This window comes from Pygocentrus nattereri, chromosome 12 (genome assembly GCF_015220715.1).
Source record: "Pygocentrus nattereri isolate fPygNat1 chromosome 12, fPygNat1.pri, whole genome shotgun sequence".
NCBI lineage: Eukaryota > Metazoa > Chordata > Actinopteri > Characiformes > Serrasalmidae > Pygocentrus > Pygocentrus nattereri.
In genome coordinates, this window is record NC_051222.1 from 1,674,544 (window position 1) to 1,698,373 (window position 23,830).

At 42.9% G+C, this 23,830-nt stretch overlaps 1 protein-coding gene across 1 annotated transcript in view; it reads left to right on the plus strand.

Moving 5' to 3' along the window:
* Positions 1-23,584, plus strand: part of slitrk6 (SLIT and NTRK-like family, member 6) — a 26,777-nt gene extending 3,193 nt beyond the window's left edge. The window contains exon 2 of the mRNA XM_037543690.1: positions 19,904-23,584. Coding sequence (XP_037399587.1) covers positions 19,920-22,409 — 2,490 coding nt within the window. The 5' untranslated portion in view covers positions 19,904-19,919 and the 3' untranslated portion in view covers positions 22,410-23,584. The remainder of the gene's footprint in view (positions 1-19,903) is intronic.
* Positions 23,585-23,830: the final 246 nt, after the last annotated feature.

The following is a 23,830-nucleotide window of genomic DNA, read 5'->3' on the forward strand; positions in this document are numbered from 1 at the left end:
GTGGGTTAATATGACCGGCGTGTATTGATATAGACAGGGTGTGTTAATATGACCGGCGTGTATTGATATAGACAGAGTGGGTTAATATGACCGGCGTGTATTGATATAGACGGCATGGGTTAATATGACCGGCGTGTATTGATATAGACGGCATGGGTTAATATGACCGGCGTGTATTGATATAGACAGAGTGGGTTAATATGACCGGCGTGTATTGATATAGACGGCATGGGTTAATATGACCGGCGTGTATTAATATAGACAGAGTGGGTTAATATGACCGGCGTGTATTAATATAGACAGAGTGGGTTAATATGACCGGCGTGTATTAATATAGACAGAGTGGGTTAATATGACCGGCGTGTATTAATATAGACAGAGTGGGTTAATATGACCGGCGTGTATTGATATAGACAGAGTGGGTTAATATGACCGGCGTGTATTAATATAGACAGAGTGTGTTAATATGACCGGCGTGTATTGATATAGACAGCGTGGGTTAATATGACCGGCGTGTATTGATATAGACAGAGTGGGTTAATATGACCGGCGTGTATTGATATAGACGGCATGGGTTAATATGACCGGCGTGTATTAATATAGACAGAGTGGGTTAATATGACCGGCGTGTATTAATATAGACAGAGTGGGTTAATATGACCGGCGTGTATTAATATAGACAGAGTGGGTTAATATGACCGGCGTGTATTGATATAGACAGAGTGGGTTAATATGACCGGCGTGTATTAATATAGACAGAGTGTGTTAATATGACCGGCGTGTATTGATATAGACAGCGTGGGTTAATATGACCGGCGTGTATTGATATAGACAGAGTGGGTTAATATGACCGGCGTGTATTGATATAGACAGAGTGGGTTAATATGACCGGCGTGTATTAATATAGACGGCGTGGGTTAATATGACCGGCGTGTATTGATATAGACGGCGTGGGTTAATATGACCGGCGTGTATTGATATAGACGGCGTGGGTTAATATGACCGGCGTGTATTGATATAGACGGCGTGGGTTAATATGACCGGCGTGTATTAACATAGACGGCGTGGGTTAATATGACCGGCGTGTATTGACATAGACAGAGTGGGTTAATATGACCGGCGTGTATTGATATAGACGGCGTGGGTTAATATGACCGGCGTGTATTGATATAGACGGCGTGGGTTAATATGACCGGCGTGTATTAATATAGACAGAGTGGGTTAATATGACCGGCGTGTATTGATATAGACAGAGTGGGTTAATATGACCGGCGTGTATTGATATAGACAGAGTGGGTTAATATGACCGGCGTGTATTAATATAGACAGAGTGGGTTAATATGACCGACGTGCATTGATATAGACAGAGTGGGTTAATATGACCGGCGTGTATTGATATAGACAGAGTGGGTTAATATGACCGGCGTGTATTAATATAGACAGAGTGTGTTAATATGACCGGCGTGTATTGATATAGACAGGGTGTGTTAATATGACCGGCGTGTATTGATATAGACAGGGTGTGTTAATATGACCGGCGTGTATTGATATAGACAGGGTGTGTTAATATGACCGGCGTGTATTGATATAGACAGGGTGTGTTAATATGACCGGCGTGTATTGATATAGACAGAGTGGGTTAATATGACCGGCGTGTATTGATATAGACAGAGTGGGTTAATATGACCGGCGTGTATTGATATAGACAGAGTGGGTTAATATGACCGGCGTGTATTGATATAGACAGAGTGGGTTAATATGACCGGCGTGTATTGATATAGACAGAGTGGGTTAATATGACCGGCGTGTATTGATATAGACAGAGTGGGTTAATATGACCGGCGTGTTTTGATATAGACAGAGTGGGTTAATATGACCGGCGTGTATTGATATAGACAGAGTGTGTTAATATGATCGGCGTGTATTGATATAGACGGCATGGGTTAATATGACCGGCGTGTATTGATATAGACAGAGTGGGTTAATATGACTGGCGTGTATTAATATAGACAGAGTGGGTTAATATGACCGGCGTGTATTAATATAGACAGAGTGGGTTAATATGACCGGCGTGTATTAATATAGACAGAGTGGGTTAATATGACCGGCGTGTATTGATATAGACAGAGTGGGTTAATATGACCGGCGTGTATTGATATAGACAGAGTGGGTTAATATGACCGGCGTGTATTGATATAGACAGAGTGGGTTAATATGACCGGCGTGTATTAATATAGACAGAGTGGGTTAATATGACCGGCGTGTATTGATATAGACAGAGTGGGTTAATATGTATTAATTAGTATGTTTTAATGTGCACAGTGTGGTTATAACCAGTAGGAGTTATTGAGGATTATGTGTATTAATACTGCTTGTGTGTATTATTTTACCAGTATGTATTAATGTGGACAGTGTGGTTATAACCAGTAGGACTTATTGAGGAGTCTTTGTGTATTAATACTGCTTGTGTGTATTATTTTACCAGTATGTATTAATGTGGACAGTGTGGTTATAACCAGTAGGACTTATTGAGGACTCTGTGTATTAATACTGCTTGTGTGTATTATTTTACCAGTATGTATTAATGTGGACAGTGTGGTTATAACCAGTAGGATTATTGAGGACTCTGTGTATTAATACTGCTTGTGTGTATTATTTTACCAGTATGTATTAATGTGGACAGTGTGGTTATAACCAGTAGGATTATTGAGGACTCTGTGTATTAATACTGCTTGTGTGTATTATTTTACCAGTATGTATTAATGTGGACAGTGTGGTTATAACCAGTAGGACTTATTGAGGAGTCTTTGTGTATTAATACTGCTTGTGTGTATTATTTTAGCAGTATATATTAATGTGGACAGTGTGGTTATAACCAGTAGGAGTTATTGAGGACTCTGTGTATTAATACTGCTTGTGTGTATTATTTTACCAGTATGTATTAATGTGCACAGTGTGGTTATAACCAGTAGGAGTTATTGAGGAGTCTTTGTGTATTAATACTGCTTGTGTGTATTATTTTACCAGTATGTATTAATGTGGACAGTGTGGTTATAACCAGTAGGAGTTATTGAGGACTCTGTGTATTAATACTGCTTGTGTTTATTATTTTACCAGTATGTATTAATGTGCACAGTGTGGTTATAACCAGTAGGAGTTATTGAGGACTCTGTGTATTAATACTGCTTGTGTGTATTATTTTACCAGTATGTATTAATGTGGACAGTGTGGTTATAACCAGTAGGAGTTATTGAGGACTCTGTGTATTAATACTGCTTGTGTGTATTATTTTAACAGTATATATTAATGTGGACAGTGTGGTTATAACCAGTAGGAGTTATTGAGGACTCTGTGTATTAATACTGCTTGTGTGTATTATTTTACCAGTATGTATTAATGTGCCCAGTGTGGTTATAACCAGTAGGAGTTATTGAGGACTCTGTGTATTAATACTGCTTTTGTGTATTATTTTACCAGTTTGTATTAATGTGCACAGTGTGGTTATAACCAGTAGGAGTTATTGAGGACTCTGTGTATTAATCCTGCTTGTGTGTATTATTTTACCAGTATGTATTAATGTGGACAGTGTGGTTATAACCAGTAGGAGTTATTGAGGACTCTGTGTATTAATCCTGCTTGTGTGTATTATTTTACCAGTATGTATTAATGTGCACAGTGTGGTTATAACCAGTAGGAGTTATTGAGGACTCTGTGTATTAATCCTGCTTGTGTGTATTATTTTACCAGTATGTATTAATGTGGACAGTGTGGTTATAACCAGTAGGAGTTATTGAGGACTCTGTGTATTAATCCTGCTTGTGTGTATTATTTTACCAGTATGTATTAATGTGCACAGTGTGGTTATAACCAGTAGGATTTATAGGACTCTGTGTATTAATCCTGCTTGTGTGTATTATTTTACCAGTATGTATTAATGTGGACAGTGTGGTTATAACCAGTAGGAGTTATTGAGGACTCTGTGTATTAATACTGCTTGTGTGTATTATTTTACCAGTATATATTAATGTGGACAGTGTGGTTATAACCAGTAGGAGTTATTGAGGACTCTGTGTATTAATACTGCTTGTGTGTATTATTTTACCAGTATGTATTAATGTGGACAGTGTGGTTATAACCAGTAGGAGTTATTGAGGACTCTGTGTATTAATACTGCTTGTGTGTATTATTTTACCAGTATGTATTAATGTGCCCAGTGTGGTTATAACCAGTAGGAGTTATTGAGGACTCTGTGTATTAATACTGCTTGTGTGTATTATTTTACCAGTATGTATTAATGTGGACAGTGTGGTTATAACCAGTAGGAGTTATTGAGGACTCTGTGTATTAATACTGCTTGTGTGTATTATTTTACCAGTATGTATTAATGTGGACAGTGTGGTTATAACCAGTAGGAGTTATTGAGGACTCTGTGTATTAATACTGCTTGTGTGTATTATTTTACCAGTATGTATTAATGTGCCCAGTGTGGTTATAACCAGTAGGAGTTATTGAGGACTCTGTGTATTAATACTGCTTGTGTGTATTATTTTACTAGTATGTATTAATGTGGACAGTGTGGTTATAAGCAGTAGGAGTTATTGAGGACTCTGTGTATTAATACTGCTTGTGTGTATTATTTTACCAGTATGTATTAATGTGGACAGTGTGGTTATAACCAGTAGGAGTTATTGAGGACTCTGTGTATTAATACTGCTTGTGTGTATTATTTTACCAGTATGTATTAATGTGGACAGTGTGGTTATAACCAGTAGGAGTTATTGAGGACTCTGTGTATTAATACTGCTTGTGTGTATTATTTTACCAGTATGTATTAATGTGGACAGTGTGGTTATAACCAGTAGGAGTTATTGAGGACTCTGTGTATTAATACTGCTTGTGTGTATTATTTTACCAGTATGTATTAATGTGCCCAGTGTGGTTATAACCAGTAGGAGTTATTGAGGACTCTGTGTATTAATCCTGCTTGTGTGTATTATTTTACCAGTATGTATTAATGTGGACAGTGTGGTTATAACCAGTAGGAGTTATTGAGGACTCTGTGTATTAATACTGCTTGTGTGTATTATTTTACCAGTATGTATTAATGTGGACAGTGTGGTTATAACCAGTAGGAGTTATTGAGGACTCTGTGTATTAATACTGCTTGTGTGTATTATTTTACCAGTATGTATTAATGTGGACAGTGTGGTTATAAGCAGTAGGAGTTATTGAGGACTCTGTGTATTAATACTGCTTGTGTGTATTATTTTACCAGTATGTATTAATGTGGACAGTGTGGTTATAACCAGTAGGAGTTATTGAGGACTCTGTGTATTAATACTGCTTGTGTGTATTATTTTACCAGTATGTATTAATGTGGACAGTGTGGTTATAACCAGTAGGAGTTATTGAGGAGTCTGTGTATTAATACTGCTTGTGTGTATTATTTTACCAGTATGTATTAATGTGCCCAGTGTGGTTATAACCAGTAGGAGTTATTGAGGACTCTGTGTATTAATCCTGCTTGTGTGTATTATTTTACCAGTATGTATTAATGTGGACAGTGTGGTTATAACCAGTAGGAGTTATTGAGGACTCTGTGTATTAATACTGCTTGTGTGTATTATTTTACCAGTATGTATTAATGTGGACAGTGTGGTTATAACCAGTAGGAGTTATTGAGGACTCTGTGTATTAATACTGCTTGTGTGTATTATTTTACCAGTATGTATTAATGTGCACAGTGTGGTTATAACCAGTAGGAGTTATTGAGGACTCTGTGTATTAATACTGCTTGTGTGTATTATTTTACCAGTATGTATTAATGTGGACAGTGTGGTTATAACCAGTAGGAGTTATTGAGGACTCTGTGTATTAATACTGCTTGTGTGTATTATTTTACCAGTATGTATTAATGTGCCCAGTGTGGTTATAACCAGTAGGAGTTATTGAGGACTCTGTGTATTAATACTGCTTGTGTGTATTATTTTACCAGTATGTATTAATGTGCCCAGTGTGGTTATAACCAGTAGGAGTTATTGAGGACTCTGTGTATTAATACTGCTTGTGTGTATTATTTTACCAGTATGTATTAATGTGCCCAGTGTGGTTATAACCAGTAGGAGTTATTGAGGACTCTGTGTATTAATACTGCTTGTGTGTATTATTTTACCAGTATGTATTAATGTGGACAGTGTGGTTATAACCAGTAGGAGTTATTGAGGACTCTGTGTATTAATACTGCTTGTGTGTATTATTTTACCAGTATGTATTAATGTGGACAGTGTGGTTATAACCAGTAGGAGTTATTGAGGACTCTGTGTATTAATACTGCTTGTGTGTATTATTTTACCAGTATGTATTAATGTGCCCAGTGTGGTTATAACCAGTAGGAGTTATTGAGGACTCTGTGTATTAATACTGCTTGTGTGTATTATTTTACCAGTATGTATTAATGTGGACAGTGTGGTTATAACCAGTAGGAGTTATTGAGGACTCTGTGTATTAATACTGCTTGTGTGTATTATTTTACCAGTATGTATTAATGTGGACAGTGTGGTTATAACCAGTAGGAGTTATTGAGGACTCTGTGTATTAATATTAATACAGTGAGCTTTCCTAGTCTGTATATTGTTAGTGTATCCAGTGTGTATTAACAAGGAATTTAGCTGGTGTTAATGTGGTCAGTATGTTGTAATTAAGTCCAGTCTGTGTGTAGAGGTGAGACACATGTATTAATCTGTTTAGTTTTTATTTATTTTATTTATTTGATGATGTATTAGTATTAATATAGAGCTCGACTGAAATCGCTCTGATAAGCTCTGAAAGCTCGTGTGCAGGACTAACCGGAGCACCGGCGTCATCCTCTCTGTAGTAATGTTTCCACACCTGCTCGCCAAGTCGGAGGGACGAGGGGCATTAGTGACCAGTTGGCCCCTAATTAAATCATTAATTTCTCATGCGTTTATTAAGAGGAAGCTGTTTATTAATGAGCCGGCGCAGCAGTGTGTCATTACGTCGGTCAGATCTGATCTGTGACTGTATCTGGACAATCAGCACTAATAAGATTCAGATTTCAGCGTTTATCACACACTTTGGGAATCTGTGTGTGTGTGTGTGTGTGTGTCATCCACTCGGTAGGCTCTACGTAGGCGTAGTGGCGGCCCCTCAGGGTGAAGCTCATCAGTGCGCACACACACACACACACACACACACACACACACACTCACCGAAAGAACCATCTGCACTGATTTACACAGACAACAATAGAGCATCACTGACTCTGACTCTGTCCCTCTCTCTCCCTCTCTCTCTCTCTCTCTCTCTCTCTCTCCCTCTCTTTCCCTCTCTCTCTCCCTCTCCCTCTCTCTCTCTCTCTCTCTCTCTCTCTCTCTCTCCCTCTCTTTCCCTCTCTCTCTCCCTCTCCCTCTCTCTCTCCCTCTCTCTCTCCCTCTCTCTCTCCCTCTCTCTCTCTCCCTCTCTCTCTCCCTCTCTCCCTCTCCCTCTCTCTCTCTCTCCCTCTTTCTCTCCCTCTCTCTCTCTCCTCAGTCTCATTCTGGGTTGGTGGCATGATGCAGCAGTGAGCAACCTTCACTGCTCTGCTGTAGGTTACCCTGCTCCCACACACACACACACACACACACACATTCACTTACAGGACAAACAGCACCGTCACTCACTTACAGGACAAACGGCACCGTCACCGACTCACAGGACAGACGGCACCGTCACCGACTCACAGGACAGACGGCACCGTCACCGACTCACAGGACAGACGGCACCGTCACCGACTCACAGGACAGACGGCACAGTCACCGACTCACAGGACAGACGGCACAGTCACCGACTCACAGGACAGATAGCACAGTCACTGACTCACAGGACAGATAGCACAGTCATTAACTCACAGGACAGACAGCACCGTCACTGACTCACAGGACAGACGGCACCGTCACTGACTCACAGGACAGACGGCACAGTCACCGACTCACAGGACAGACGGCACCGTCACCGACTCACAGGACAGACGGCACCGTCACCGACTCACAGGACAGACGGCACCGTCACCGACTCACAGGACAGATAGCACAGTCACTGACTCACAGCACAGACAGCACAGTCACTGACTGACAGGACAGACAGCACCGTCACTGACTCACAGGACAGACAGCACAGTCACTGACTCACAGGACAGACAGCACCGTCACTGACTCACAGGACAGACAGCACAGTCACTGACTCACAGGACAGACAGCACCGTCACTGACTCACAGGACAGATAGCACCGTCACTGACTCACAGGACAGATAGCACCGTCACTGACTCACAGCACAGACAGCACAGTCACTGACTGACAGGACAGACAGCACCGTCACTGACTCACAGCACAGACAGCACCGTCACTGACTCACAGGACAGATAGCACAGTCACTGACTGACAGGACAGACAGCACCGTCACTGACTCACAGGACAGACAGCACAGTCACTGACTCACAGGACAGACAGCACAGTCACTGACTCACAGGACAAACAGCACCGTCACTGCCTCACAGGACAGACAGCACCGTCACTGACTCACAGCACAGACAGCACCGTCACTGCCTCACAGGACAGACAGCACCGTCACTGACTCACAGCACAGACAGCACAGTCACCGACTCACAGGACAGACAGCACAGTCACCGACTCACAGGACAGACAGCACCGTCACTAATGGAATGTGTTGAACTATTATAGATCAATAGAAATTGTCCAGTGAAACTGGCAGAAGTTTGTTGTTCTTCGTTCACGATTATTTCCACTCAGAAAATCAACACCATGAAATGTGACTGTTTAAATGCTTGCGTGCGAGTGTAGCAACTTTCTCTGAGGCAGCTCTGAGAGGCGGACATCTGGTTCCCATCACCCCCACTGTTGTTTCTCTAAAATGGACCACTTCAGATCAAACCTCTTTGAAAGTCTAAGCCATTTAATCGTGCAGAAATGTAGAATTATTGGCGGGATTATCATTTTGAAAGGTCACTGTAGCTGTAATCATCTTTGATGTGCACATTTCACGTCCCTCACTTGGAATTACGGAGGGCTCCTCTCAGTTCTTCTACTTTCGCCGTTTTTTTTTCCTGCATACCTCCTTTTTTCTGCAGTATCAGTGCCACTGCATATGCCACCATCTCCCTGTTCGTTTGCTTCAGTAACTGGAGCATCTGTTTTTCGCTCTTTATCACGTCATGTGTCTTCCCTAATCCATAATTCAGGAGCTTCTCATTTCAAGGCTCTCCTTTTTTTCCGAGGTCTGCTAAAAAGGCTGAGAACAACAGAGAACGTTTCCGGGCCCCAGACAGAACGAGGGTGGGTGTGTGCGTACGCGTGGGTTCTTTCAGAACGGGATCCAGCGGAGGGGAGCAGAGCAGAAGTGGAGGAAGCACAGGACAGAAAACCTGGTCCCGATGATGTGACGCTGAGTTTGCAGACAGAGATGCATCTGCTAGCACCAGATGTCCGTGTCCATCCGCTAGACCTAACAGCTAATGCCTGTGAAATGAAAATGTGTTTAACGGGAAAAAAAAAGAACGGAATCATTCACGTCGCACCGAGTCACGGATACAGCCTCCCTGTTCCGCTGGGCTATTTTTGTCTCACTCATAACTCCGTCGTAATGTCCAGCGCGAGGGACCATATTAAGGTTCACCTGATGTAGAAGGTCACGTCTGAACTGTGTAACTCCCAGAGTTTGTTATCCATGAAAATTCCAGCTGCGCTTTAAACCGTGTGAATGTTTCATGATGAATGGACCAAAGGAGGTTGAGAACACTTTGTTTTCCTTGTCAGCCTTTTGGAAATACAAGCACTGTCATGACTAGAGGTGGCATAACACCACTGACCAGTACTGACCAATACTGACCAATACCAGTATCAAAACACTGAGTGGCAGCTAATACAGATACCTCTGTTATTTATAACTCTAAGCCTTAATACACCATCAAGAGGAGCTAGAAGATAAGATGTTGCTAGGCCGTTGCTATGGTGTCCCAGGTGGCTGCTAAGGTGTTGCTAGGCCATTGTTATTGTGTCCCAGGTGATCACTAAGGTGTTAGGCCATTGCTGTGGTGTCCCATTTGGTTGCTAAGGTGTTGTTAGGCCATTGCTGTGGTGTCCCATTTGGTTGCTAAGGTGTTGTTAGGCCATTGCTGTGGTGCCACCCCAACCCCTAAAATCCCTAATAAGCAAGCATTAGAGGTTTTTAGGGGTTCTGTATGGGAATAGACACCTTCCTATAGAAAGTACCCTATAAATGATGATTTCATAATAAAGCTTATTACTGTCTTTATTAATGCCTCATGTTTAAATAGACCAGACCGCAATCCTGTGTGTGTGTGTGTGTGTGTATGTGTATATATATATATATATATATATATATATATATATATATATATATATATACACATACATACATACATACATACATACACATATACATACATATATATATACACACACACATATATACACATACATATATATATATATATATATATATATATATATATATATATATATATATATATATATATAAAATGCTATATAGAACCCTTTTCCAAAAAGCATCTACAGCACACTCTCCATCAACCCAAACCCACAGCAACGATTATATATGTAGGAAATTCCTGTGTCATGACTCGGCACTGGTGGTGTTCTATATAGGCGTTTTCACCCACTTAACAGGGGAAGAAACAGCGTCACCTTGAGAGTCCTCTATGGATGTGGAGTGAGGACGTGGCTGTGACCTCATTTTCAGAACGCTGTACCATAACGGGAGCAGATTGCGCCCAAAATATTCAGCTCTGCACAGTAGTTCCCAGCACTGGTCCTGGACCCCCGGCTTGCACATGCCGGCACCTTCTCTGCTCTAGCACGCCCACTTCATCTCGGGAAGAGCTCGTTAATTAGCTAATTAAAACAGGGAAACGTGCAGCGCCACTGTCCAAAGCCCAGCCTCAGAAGCTCGGGCTACTGTTTCAGCTCAAGCGCATATGCGTCCAGGGAAGCGTCAGCGCAGGTCGACCTGTCCCTCCAAGTTACGTAAGCGTGGGGCTGATGTTGTGACGGCTGGTTAGCAGCTGATGTGCGGTGATGTGGCGTGAACAGCAGCCACAGTCTCTGCTTTGCTAGCCAACCGTGTTCTAACAGTGCGTCGTTACTAGCCGCATGCATAATAAACGGCCGAGCCTTCAAACGGGATCAGCGACGGCGGCTAAAATCCCAACCTGCCTGGGCAAGAAACGCCGCCCACAAACACCGGCTCCCAGAGGAAAAGGTGAAAGATGCTGGGATGCCGGCTTCTTAATTAATTCACGAGAAGTCCCACAAAGACATAAAAGTGAGTTGTAAATATTGGAAAGAGTCCCGCAGTTTAGCATGCCGGACTGGAAGCCGGCAGCTTTTTTTCCTAGCTGGGTGCATTAGCATTCCACCTCAAGCCGGTTGTGCTGTCCCCGAGCGCTGGCCGAGGTGGTTGGCACACAGCACTAATCACATGCTGAGAATAGCAAACCCATTACGCCGCGGTCGGCTTGAGATTGAAGTTCAGCATCGCAAAGCCATGAGACCAGACGCTTGGGCTCAAAACCATTCTCCGGCGCAACCGCCCGAACCGGCAGGCCGAGATAAGGCGCGGGGCGACGGGCAAGTGCAAGATAATCCCTTTGTTTCGGAGATCAGATCGTCCACAAACGAGTCCAGCACGGTCATGCAGAATTAGCCACTCCGTCGGAGAGTTGTTTTCCTTGCTGCAGTTTATTTGGTGAGAGTGACCGTGTGAGTTTGAGCTCCCTTTGGGGGTTCTCTGCTTTGGTCAGTTAATTGGACAGTGTTTTCTTTGTCCTTTTGATTTTCTATATGTTATAGGCCCATGCTTGTGATCTTTGACCCGCAAAGGATATATATTCACATACGGTTTGAGATATGTCAGAAAATAATATATATTTCTGACCTTCACGTATATATTAAAAGTTGACATTGGGGCATATACTTCATCTGCATCTATGTGCATATCTAAACATTTATATATATATATATATATATATATATATATATATATATATATATATATATATATATATATATATATATATATGAATGAATTTACTGGCATATATTTCAAAGCTAGAAAATGACAAGGTCCTGTCTGAGGAGGGCACTGAACCCTGCGGTCCTACATGATGAGCCCTGGTTGGGAAAATCATTTAAATGAAGGGCTGATTTTTCTTCGTTTAGAGTGTGGCTCCACTATATATGATTGCACATGTATTTTTATATCATTTGAAGTTTGGCACTGAGTCGTTATACCTATTGGCAGATGTGCACTTTTGAAAATGTGAAGAAATGTGTGTACATTTTTTTGAAATTTGGAATTTTGACACTAATACGTCACACATATTGCTATATGCATATAAACACACACACACACACACACACATTTTGAATGCAAAGATTTTGTATATAATTGTTTTTTATACATTTGTAATTTTGGTGCTAAAGGATCATATACTGGCAGAAATTTCTACATTTAGAATTTTGGCACTTTGACTTCACATATTTGTACATATTGCATATACATTCTGAATGTTAAATTTATATATATATGCGGGCGGCACGGTGGCGTGGTGGGTAGCGCTGTCGCCTCACAGCAAGGGGGGGCCTGGGTTCGATTCCCCGGCCGGGCGACCAGGGTCCTCTCTGTGGGGAGTTTGCATGTTCTCCCCGTGTCTGCGTGGGTTTCCTCCGGGTTCTCCGGTTTCCTCCCACAGTCCAAAGACATGCAGTCAGGCCAATTGGACGTGCTAAATTACCCCTGGGTGTGAATGTTTGAGTGAGTGTCTGTGTCTGTCTGTGTGCCCTGCGATGGACTGGCGACCTGTCCAGGGTGTATCCTGCCTTCCGCCCGAAGACTGCTGGGATAGGCTCCAGCATCCCCCCGCGACCCTGACGGAGAAGCGGCTTAGAAAATGGATGGATGGATGGATGGATGGATATATATTACACACACACGCACACACACCTACTGGCAGATGTGAATGTAAAATTTTTGGAAATTTGGAATTTTGACTAATATTTCAGACATACATTTTCATTTTAAAGAGTATACACACATCTGTTTTTAGGCATTTAGAAGTTTGGTTCTAAGGTTCTAAGGTATAACATACTGGCAGAAATTGCACATATTTTGAATGTGAAGAAATATTTATACGCAAATTTTCCAAGATTTGGAATTTTGGCATTATATCAACACATACATTGCACATACAGTTGAAATGTAAAGAAGTGTTTGTACATATATTTTAAGGCATTTGAAAGATTCCAAGATTTGGAATTTTGGCACTAAGACGTTACATATATTGGCATTTACTGCACACACATTTTGAACGCAAAGATTGTGTGTACATATGCTTTTATACATTTGGAGGTTTGCTGCTAAGGGATCACAGATACTGGCAGAAATTGTGCCCATTTTGGATGAGAAGAAATATTTTGTATTTAAATTTGGGATGAATATTAACATATATTACACATCCATTTCCACTAGGAAGAAGTATTTGGCTCACTCTTGGAATGGTGGTAGGACATTCCATATGTTGGCATGTACATTTGAAATGTTACAGCAGTAGATTTGGCACCAAGACCTCACGCCCAGGTCATTTGGATGTGAAGAAACACACGTCGACATGTTGCTCCATGTTGGGCAGCATGTTTATCAACAGCGTATTGAGAAACCACTGATCTGTCTTAATGAGTTTGACCCCTCCACTGGGAGTCGGGGCTGTTCTGGCATTGCATGCGAGACTGCGAATGCAGCGCTGCGTTGCTATTGACTTCCTCGCTGATGAGTTGGCTGCTGCCTGCATGCGTGAGAGGCCAATGTCCAGCTTCACTGAGTCCTAATGGAGCAGGAGGCCTGTCCCTTCACTGCCCGACCAGGGCTGACGAAGGGGTTTAGTCGGGTTAAATATTCGTTTCATTCGTCTAAAATAATCTAATAAGTGGTATTTACTCCAGTGGTCACTGCTCTTTGCTCAGGAAAGCCCATATTAGACACTCCTGAATGTAGATTTACTCACGTTGACCATTTTTAGAGGAGAACTAAAGGCCTGCTGGTGGAAAACCAGTGAACTCCATCATTAGTTGTAATAATGCCAAATCTTACTGGTATATAATTGGCAACAAAGGCTAGACGGCTTCAGGTGACCTCTCGGCTTTCTCGCGTTGAGGCTCATTAATGGCTCATTTTAAGTTAACTGATTTTAGTGAATGTGAAAAACTGAAATTTTCTGGGTTTTTTTTTTAAATCATGAATAATCGTGTTGAATTTGTGACATAACTACCTGTAATTAGCAACGACTGAGAATCCAAGTGACTAAACGGTCTAAATCCTGTAGGAATAAAATGCTGACCGTTATACAGTAATGAGATGCAAATGATCATCAATTCATGCTCACCAAGTTGCATATTAAAGCCTTAATTAAGTGTTTGTTGTGCATTATTACAACTTCTAACACAATTATTAGGTCATCTCCAGTTGTATAAAAACACAAGTCATTTTTATTTCTAAAGCACTTTTCATACATGTATTTATTATTAATTTAATAAAACTGAACAGCACATTAAAAAGAATCTAGAATAAATCATTTCAAAATAAAATACATAATACAATATCTTAATTAAAAGAAAAAGAAAGGACTTCAAGAAATAAACCATGCATTAAATTAGAAACAAATAATGGATAAGATTAGGGCTTAGTAAACCGATGATTTCCAGTGGGTCCAATTTGGGTTTTATTGAATATATTATTAAAACACCACGTCCTAGTTAGAGAAAAACCTGTGTGTAGTGCTCCTCAACCTGCCTTGTCCACTGTGGTCCACCTTGCTGGACGTGGCCAATGGCTGGATCCTTCATTTTGAAGCAGTTGTGTAAAATCGAAATGGCTTTTGTTGTATTTCAGCAGAAGGTTATGTAGTTGAGAACGGATTGGATTTCATAAACGTTTCGTGTTAGTGAGGATGAATGAGCTCCTCAACAGACCGAAGCTTTATTACACACTTCCGTAACCTGAGAACAGCTCAGCCCATTCGCACTCACGTCCCTGCAGCCACTGAATAACAAGCCTGGGATTTTAGAACGTTTAGGGAAGTTCGCGCTGTGTGTGTTTACGTTGTGGTTCTATTGGTTTTAATGGGATGGACCCACTTTGGATGAAACGGTTCGAAGCGCTTTTTTCTGCTGTCCAATCAGATCAAAGGAAACGTGGCCTTTTAGTGACGGTAGCAGGAGGCCCAGGACTAAGAGTTCAGATCAAAACGAGCGAAATTAAAAGTAGCTACTTTTTAAATTTAGTTCGTTTTCGCTCGCAGCACCAAACGTTACCAAAGAGTCGCTTTCTGAAAGGCCGTGAAGCTGTACGCCTCGAACCGCTAGCCTGCACAGAGTGACCGCTATGCCTCAGGCTTTGCCTCCTTCAGAAGAAAGGCAGCCCCTCCCTGAACTCGGGCGCACGTTTTAGCCCGATTTTAGGCCAGATTTGGTCACAGCCGACTAATTTTCAGGATCGGGATGACGACTTTTGGCTTCATCTGCTGGTATGCAGTGTTTGGTGGGGGGTGAGGGGGGTCGTGGGGGGTTGGAGGGATGATTAACTTCCCAAACAAGCTGTTTACATTCACGGCATTTGGCAGACGCTCTTATCCAGAGCGACATACAATTCGATCATTTTTACACAGACAGGTGAAGGCGGTGTTGCCAAAGGACTCCTATTGATATAGTGTAGGGTGGTTACCCAGGCGGGGCACTGAACCCCAGTCTACAGAGGTGTTACCCACTACACCAACCCACCACAGTGGTTTGCACTGAGAATGCAAACCTCACACAAACAAACATCATCGCTGTCCAAAAAACACCAGTATCTCAAAAATGGCAACTGTACAGAAGAATAATAGAGGTTTAATTTGGAGGTTTTCTATTGGTCCATTCATCATGAAACGTTCACACAAGAAAGGAGATATTTGGTGGGTTTGTGGACCCTGAGAATATCCACAATTGCTGAGGTGGACTCGAATAGAGGCCAAAAAAAGGTTGACCAAAGTCTAAACGTACCAAGTTTTGACAAACAGCTGAGGTGTAAAAGGTAATGTGTTGATTTATTAGATTGCCTTTGTTAAAAAGGCTGTGGACTGTATTATTCATCTTCGCCTGGTTTCGGTCCACAGTGTGGCACAAGTTGTAGCTCGGTGTTTCACCGTTTAGCCTCTGGCTCTAGATAGATGGAGCTGCCCTGCCAAAAAAGACCATTAGAGGCAAACCTGAGTTTTCCTTTCGAATGGGAGTTGGAAGAGCGATCACTAGTTTCTTGTAGGACACCTTCAGACCATCAGATACATCTGGATTAAGAACAGCTTAGACACCATTAGAGCCCTTAGCTCTGTGATATCAGCCCATCAGGAACACACTAACCAATATTAATGGCTACTGGACACCAGAAAGCTGGACACGCAGCCGTTTTAATAGATTCTGCCTTTTTTATGAAGGTGTAGAGGCAGTATTTCATGTGGCTTGTCAGTCAGAGCGTTTTTGTAGTGTCATCACATAAATCACAAGCTTTGTGTTTACACAGTGGGCTTTTCTGTGTTTACCTGCCGCCCCTAGAGATGAGATGATGTTCTCATGTCACTACCGAAACAGAGTTTTAGTCGGAGGGCGGGGCCTTGTGTTAGCCCCGCCCCTGTATTTCAGAGCAGGAAGTGAGGCTGCATCCCTGTCCCTCATGGCCACATGGCGAGCCGTTCAGAAATGTGTCCCAAAGTCTGAAAATCAGTGTGAAACTTTGAGAATCGTCACTCCCGAAACGCATTTTTCTGCAGTTCAGCGCTTTTTAGTGTTTTCATGTAAGACCTGAGGATTTTCTGTGTGAACAGCTGCTCAAAGCTGAGTTTGCTGGTCATGAAGTGGCCGAGTTTTTGAGATCAAAACGAGCTCAACTCCGCGAAACAGTCGCGACTGACAATCACTAATGTAACATTTGGTAAAATCTGGCTGGAGATACGATCGTTTGGGAAATGTTCGCTCATTAGTCTTAACTAACGCAAACGGGTTTCGGTCTGAAGTAAAAGTCGGTTTAAAACAGAAACCCAAACGTGTTTCAGCTCTGACTTCGACCCAGTTCAGGAGAATCACTTCTGTAATTTAACAGTTTTCTATTGAAGGAGGAACAGCGTTGTTAATGGAGAACAGGCATTTTTTGAGTGGGGACGACAAGCCAGACATTATGTGTGCTCAATCTTCTGGAACATAAAATTATAATCGATTTAAATGACCTCACACATTACAAGAACAAAGCTGTTGATGAGAAACGACCGCCTCCTCCAGCTCGAGGCCTCATCGCCGCCCCGTCGACGGACTCCCGGACTCACCGGGGCTGTTTGTACTGTTTCAGTCTAATTTTATTTACCCCTCATATCCACGTCCCCTGGTGGGAATAAGCGATGGGCGTTTGATCCGTGTCATCTGCTGCTCTCGCTCGCTCGCTGCTGCCAGTGCCGGGGGCCTGGAGGTGTCTACTGCACCTATCAGTGTTTGATTTCAGCAGGGAAATCGATACGAGCAGGCGAGCGCTGTCAGACAGATGTGCCTGCCGCTGAGGTCTGCTTCAATGGAGCCGCATCATCACGTCAGCTCCGAAATTGCATTACATGTGATGAAAAATGAGTGGAGTTATTTCTCCCTGCAGAAAAGGGCCAGCGCGGTCTAAGCAACCTTGCGTGACAATTTGTCAAAGTCTGCGGCGCGTACGGGGGGCCGCAGCCGGCGCGTGGCGAGGGTACGCGGATTAAAATCGCGGCAGAGTGGTCTTTGAAGACGACGTGCATTTAGATGCACATTCGGTTCTGCCCTGAAGATCGGTCAGCAGAGAGCGTCCACTGCGGTATATTAAAGGGGCACCCTGGCGACCACTGCTTCATCTGCCCTCATCCGTCACGGTGGTGGTGCAGTGGTGTCTACGGTGAGATTTAACGATTCAAAGACCGGGAAAAACGTCCTTCTGATGTAGCGTGGAGGTCGGAGAAGCTTTGGGGCGAACGCACAGCCTCTCTAGCTGGCTATAGAAAGAAGCTAGGGTTGAATGGATTTCCATGGTTGTCATGCATGTTTGTGCAAGGCATTCTGGGTAGTGTAGTTCAAGAACACTAATGGACCAAAAAAAAAAAAAAAAAGTCTGTCCAGCTGATATGGGAGGCAGTGCTATGCTATGCTATAGAATATTAAATGCTTACATATCTGTGAATAAATAAATATTATTTAAATATATTTGCCTTTCTGGCCAATCAAAATCAAAGTGTTTACACTTTTCCTCTTATGCCAAATTTAGTGATCTTACACTAGAGCTATTAGCTTAAGGTGGCTAAGAATTAATAGAAGCTCACTCCCACCAATTAGCATTGTGCTAACGGCATACCTTAATCATCATATTCGCCACAAAATGTGTCGAGTTGTTCATAAAACTCATAAAAAGGCAAACCACATTAGAGATGAACGAACAACTTTACAAGTTGCCATGCCAACTGGAGGGGTGCTGTTCCCACTACTCATCAGCCACATTAGCCTCGTAGCTCCAGTGCTAGAACTAAAGAAGCAAACCTCATGTCTTGGCCAATCAACTGCATTTGGGCAAAGAGGGGAAAATGTGTAAATTACGCTAAACAAATTAAAACGTTAACATTAAAACGAACAAAATCGGCCTAGTCTGTAAAACATCAAAACGAGTGTTTGATTAAACGTCACAACCTCGGCTTTAAAGGTGTTTAGGCACAATTAATCAAAGACTGCAGAAGATCGAGCTGCCATGGCCCATTTGGCCGGTCTGCAAAGAGACCCAGATCAGTCTCATTAACGATAATCAAATTTTGCAGAACTGGTTCACCGCAAACGAATCAAAGAAGGAATCTCTTCCATCAGAGCTTCAAACTTCCCTTCGTGGAAAACAGGAAAAAGTTGCCACGCACTGATTAAGGAGCTATAAATTGAGTCGTTTGAAGCCGTCCTGGTTCGAACGCCGAGGGTGCGGATAGGGATTTGTCCGGATTCTGCGACTTTTAACGCTTTTTGTAACATGAATAATCCGACAACGGCACGAGGCGCAAAGGCCGTGATGGGGTCTGGACATGATCTTAATTTCACACTTCAAATAAGCCTGTAAAGCCTCCAGTGGGAATCTAAAGAGACAGAATTAATCCCCTCTGTTATTAAAACCTAATTGGGATTATGGGGCGGTAGTCTTTTCATTAAAGCCTGCAAAAAATAAAAAGTGCTACTAATTAAACTTGTACCCGATATCAAATTTGATACCAGAGGTACAGTTTCCTTCAGGGACTGTGGCAGCATTATGAAGGCAGGGTCGAACTTGCAGGGCTTTGAGTTCGGAGACTTATTATGCTGTTGACAGTCACCTGTGGACACCTTTGAAACTTTGACGTTCTTTACGAGCTCCGGGAATGCTGAGAGAGCGAGGCTCAGGCAAGACACACAATCGTGATCAGAAGTGAAGTTATTGTGTGATCCCTCACAAATAGGCTTCTCTTCATTATAACTTGAATATTTCGCCTTTGAAACGTGTTAATTATCATTCTAATAGGTATTTATTTGAAGGTTTGTTTATTCTCCAGATTTCAAGATCAGCCCTTGTTGGATTTGTGCTCTCTTTTACATCAATAAACTGCTGCCTTTATTTTTGTCACATCTAAAAGCTCAGCTTTATATTTACATTCATTCCTCGTCACAATTCACTCTGCGTCACTTGCTGGCAATGAAGAGTAATAATCACCCTTTTTTTCCCCCTTGTGTTTTTGTCTTTCACAGATACAGAAGAGAGAAAATGCTGGCCAGGATTCTTCTCCTTTGTTCCTTTTTCGCTGGTGCGAAGTTTCAGGATGCTGAGGGCTTTAAGGCGTCATACAAAGGAGCTTGTGAGGCTTTGTGCTCTTGTGAGGAGAAAGATGGAGTTTTGTATGTGAACTGCGAGGAGAGGAACATAAACAAGATCTCCGATGTCAAAGTACCATCGGACAGACCTTTCCACCTGAATCTCTACAAAAACAACTTAGTGGAACTCCTTCCAGAGGACATGGAACCTTTCAAGAACGCTGTCACTTTGCATCTCGGTGCCAACAGCATACAAGAGCTGGAGCCTGGGGTGTTCAGTACACTGGGTTCCCTTAAGAAGTTGCACATCAACAGTAATTTCCTGGTCATGCTGAAGGAGGACACGTTCCATGGCTTGGTGAATTTGGAGTACCTTCAGGCTGACACCAACTTCATCCGAGTTGTGGAGCCTGGGGCCTTCAGCAAGCTCGTCCGTCTCAAGGTCCTGATCCTCAACGACAACTCCATCGAGTTCCTCCCGAACAACATCTTCCGCTTTGTGCCTCTGACCCACTTGGACCTGCGTGGGAACAAGCTCCAGACCCTGCCCTACGTGGGGTTTCTTGAGCACATCGGCCGCATCATCGAGCTCCTGCTGGAGGACAATGATTGGGTCTGTGACTGCCAGATCCTACACCTTAAGATCTGGATCGAGAACATGCGAGCACAGTCGTCCATCGGGGAGGTGGTCTGTAGCAGCCCCCATCATCTCAGGGGAAGCACACTGGCCAAGGTGAAAAGAGATGTTCTTTGTCCCTCTCATGCGGACATCAACCTCGAGGAACCTTCAAAGTCTCTGGACATGGTTGTGACACCTTCTACAAAGGTGATACAAATACCAGATGCCAGAGATGACGCAAAGATCCCGACACCTGCCCACGTCCCGAAGACATCCTGCGTTGCCCACTGCTCTTGTCACAGTCATCCCAGTGCTGGGTTCCTAATACATTGTGAGGATCGAGGCATTCAGAGGATATCTGATCTTGGAATTCTTCGACAAAGTCCTAGCAAGCTTGTGTTAAGTGGGAACATGATACAGAGACTACTGAAATATGATTTTGTCACGTATGATAGTTTGGAACTGCTGAACTTGGCAAACAACCAAATAGACTACATTGACAATGAAACTTTCTTGAGTTTGAGCAACCTGAAAAGGCTTTACCTAAATGGAAATAGGATCGAGAAAATCTCTGCGACCATGTTTCTGGGGCTCCACAATCTGGAGTACTTGTACTTAGAATATAACATTATAAAGGAGATAGAGGCAGGATCTTTCAACCCTTTGACAAAGCTTAAGCTTCTGTCCTTGAACAACAACCTGCTCAATGGTCTGCCGGCACAAATATTCAGAAATGTGCCCTTGACTAAGCTGAACCTGAGGAAGAACCTGTTCATGCATCTGCCAGTCAGTAATGTATTGGATCAGCTTGATTTCCTGGAGCAAATCCACCTTGAGGACAATCCATGGGACTGTACTTGTGACCTGGTCAGCCTAAAGCAGTGGGTGGAAAAGCTAAGGATGGATACGCTGGTGGGAACCATCTTGTGCCACAGTCCAAAGAAGGTGGTCAATACTGACATCAGGAGCCTAAAACATGACCTTCTCTGTCCTGGTCTTGTCACTCATAACGCTTTAGGTAATTCGGGTGAATTTGGAGTTCTAACAACAGCAGCCCCTGACGGGGGCACTAGTGGCTTCTTCCGGTCCCTAACAGAGGCTGTTCCTCTCTCTGTTCTCATCCTCTGTCTTCTCATCCTCTTACTGACCGTCATCTTCTGTTCCGCTGGGATCGTGGTCTTTGTCCTTCACCGTCGCCGCCGGCAGTCAAAGAAAAAGCAGGCGGAGGAACAGCCTCGCGAAAGCAGCCCCATCCACCTGCATTACAGCATGTATGGACAGAAGACGACCCACCACGTGGCTGAGAGGCATGCTACAGCCATGTATGACGAACCTTCCAGAAGTCCCATCGTACAAGTGTGCAGAAACCCCAGCTACTGCTCTCAGCATAAGGAATATGACACTGAGGATTACGAGGCAGAGAAACCAAACCACATTTGCCACAGCATTGCAGACAAGGAGAACGGCTCACCCTTAACTGGATCCACATTGAAGTACAGGGCTGTAAGCGAGTACCCCGCCGACTTTGTGGCTTTGGGGGACGCAAGCTCCTTATACAAAAACATCCTAGAGCGGGAACGCGAGCTCCAGCAGCTCAGCATCACGGAATACCTCAGGAAAAACATCCCGCAGCTACAGCCGGCCGTGGACATGCAAGTCCCCGGGCATCACAAAGAGCTGAAACTGATGGAGACACTCGTGTACACCAGACCGAGGAAGGTCATGGTGGAGCAAACTAAGAACGAGTACTTTGAGCTCAAAGCCAACCTACACACTGAACCGGACTACCTGGAGGTACTAGAGCATCAGACGGCTTTCAACTAAGATGCATATACTTGTCCCATGTGGTTAAAAAAAAAGTGCCTTGAGTTTCTTTCAAACTGTCGTTTTTGAATTGTTATCAAGCAGACAAGGGTGCCGATTGTTTGGGTCAGACCTGATTGGTCTAACTCGTTGAAACAGATATAGTCTTGCTCCTAGAAGTGCACGTCAGTGAGCCCTGGTGTAATTCAGCCGAGGGACAGGACAAAAGGATGGAGTTACACCACATCAGGTCTGGCAGACATTCGTCTTTTCCATCCACTTTTGCCAATGCTGTCGATTCTTGATGGCTTGCCATAAACATCATGTGCCATGTAACGAATGCAGCCGCATGTTTCCAGGTGGTAATGCGTCGACCTGAAACACGGGTCTAGCACTTTTCTTAATACGCACCTCTGCTTTTATCCATACGTGTGTGGAGTTCTATTTATTTTTGTAGCTACAACCTGTCCGCAACATTATTCCTCTGTCTGATAAGAGAAGCACTTACATCTTATAACAATCTAGTCCCAGCATTTGCTGCAAGGTCCTAGTTTAGAGAGAAGAATTGCACTACTCGACACGCCATTCGAGAGATGGCACCTGACAATCAAAGTACTGTGAGGAAGTCCGCGTGGATCTACCTGATGGGTGTAGCTACTGGTCTGTACAAGATTGTAAGATGTGGTGTTTTTAAATTGCATTGAATTATGAACTTCTATTACTGACTCTATTCTCTCAGCATGATACTTATGCAGGGTGTTTTATCACGTCTTTCTTTGGTCGGAAAGCTCAGCCTTGAAGCGTTTCACTGTATGTAAGAGCACCATAGCTTTATTTTGTACCGATGTAGATCAGATTTATTTATTCTGTACATATGTGTACATAATTTAACATTTATATATGTCTGTGTGCCTTTTAATGTGGTAACGATGTAAATAAAGTTTATATAGAGTGTGTTACAGTATACTGGCCACCCCAGAACCATATATTGTACAGTAAAAAAAAAAGCATTAATATAATAGCACTGGGTTTGTTTTCTATATCATGTTCCTTATGCAGGTGCAATTTCTATGGACTGGTGCATTTAACGAGAAATAACTAAATTGCTGTACCGAACATATTTTCTTTTTTCCTGATTTGTGCACAACCCCTGGAATATTTAATGCACATTCAATAAAGCAGGTTATATGCGGAAAGCAGTACACCTATATATCCTTTGTATTCTCCAAAGTGTTCATTGATTTGGAAAACGTAAGCTGTCAAAACAGACTGGAAAATTCACCGGCAGTGGAAGGTAAAAAGGAGTAATAAGGTGGTGTGTGCAGTCTCCAAGAACGCAACGCTCCCTGTCGATGCCAGAAATAAGAACCTGGCAGCTTTTTCTTGCCAAGGCCAAGAATACGCGTCAAATAATTATGCTGCTACAAGTCATGCAAACATAA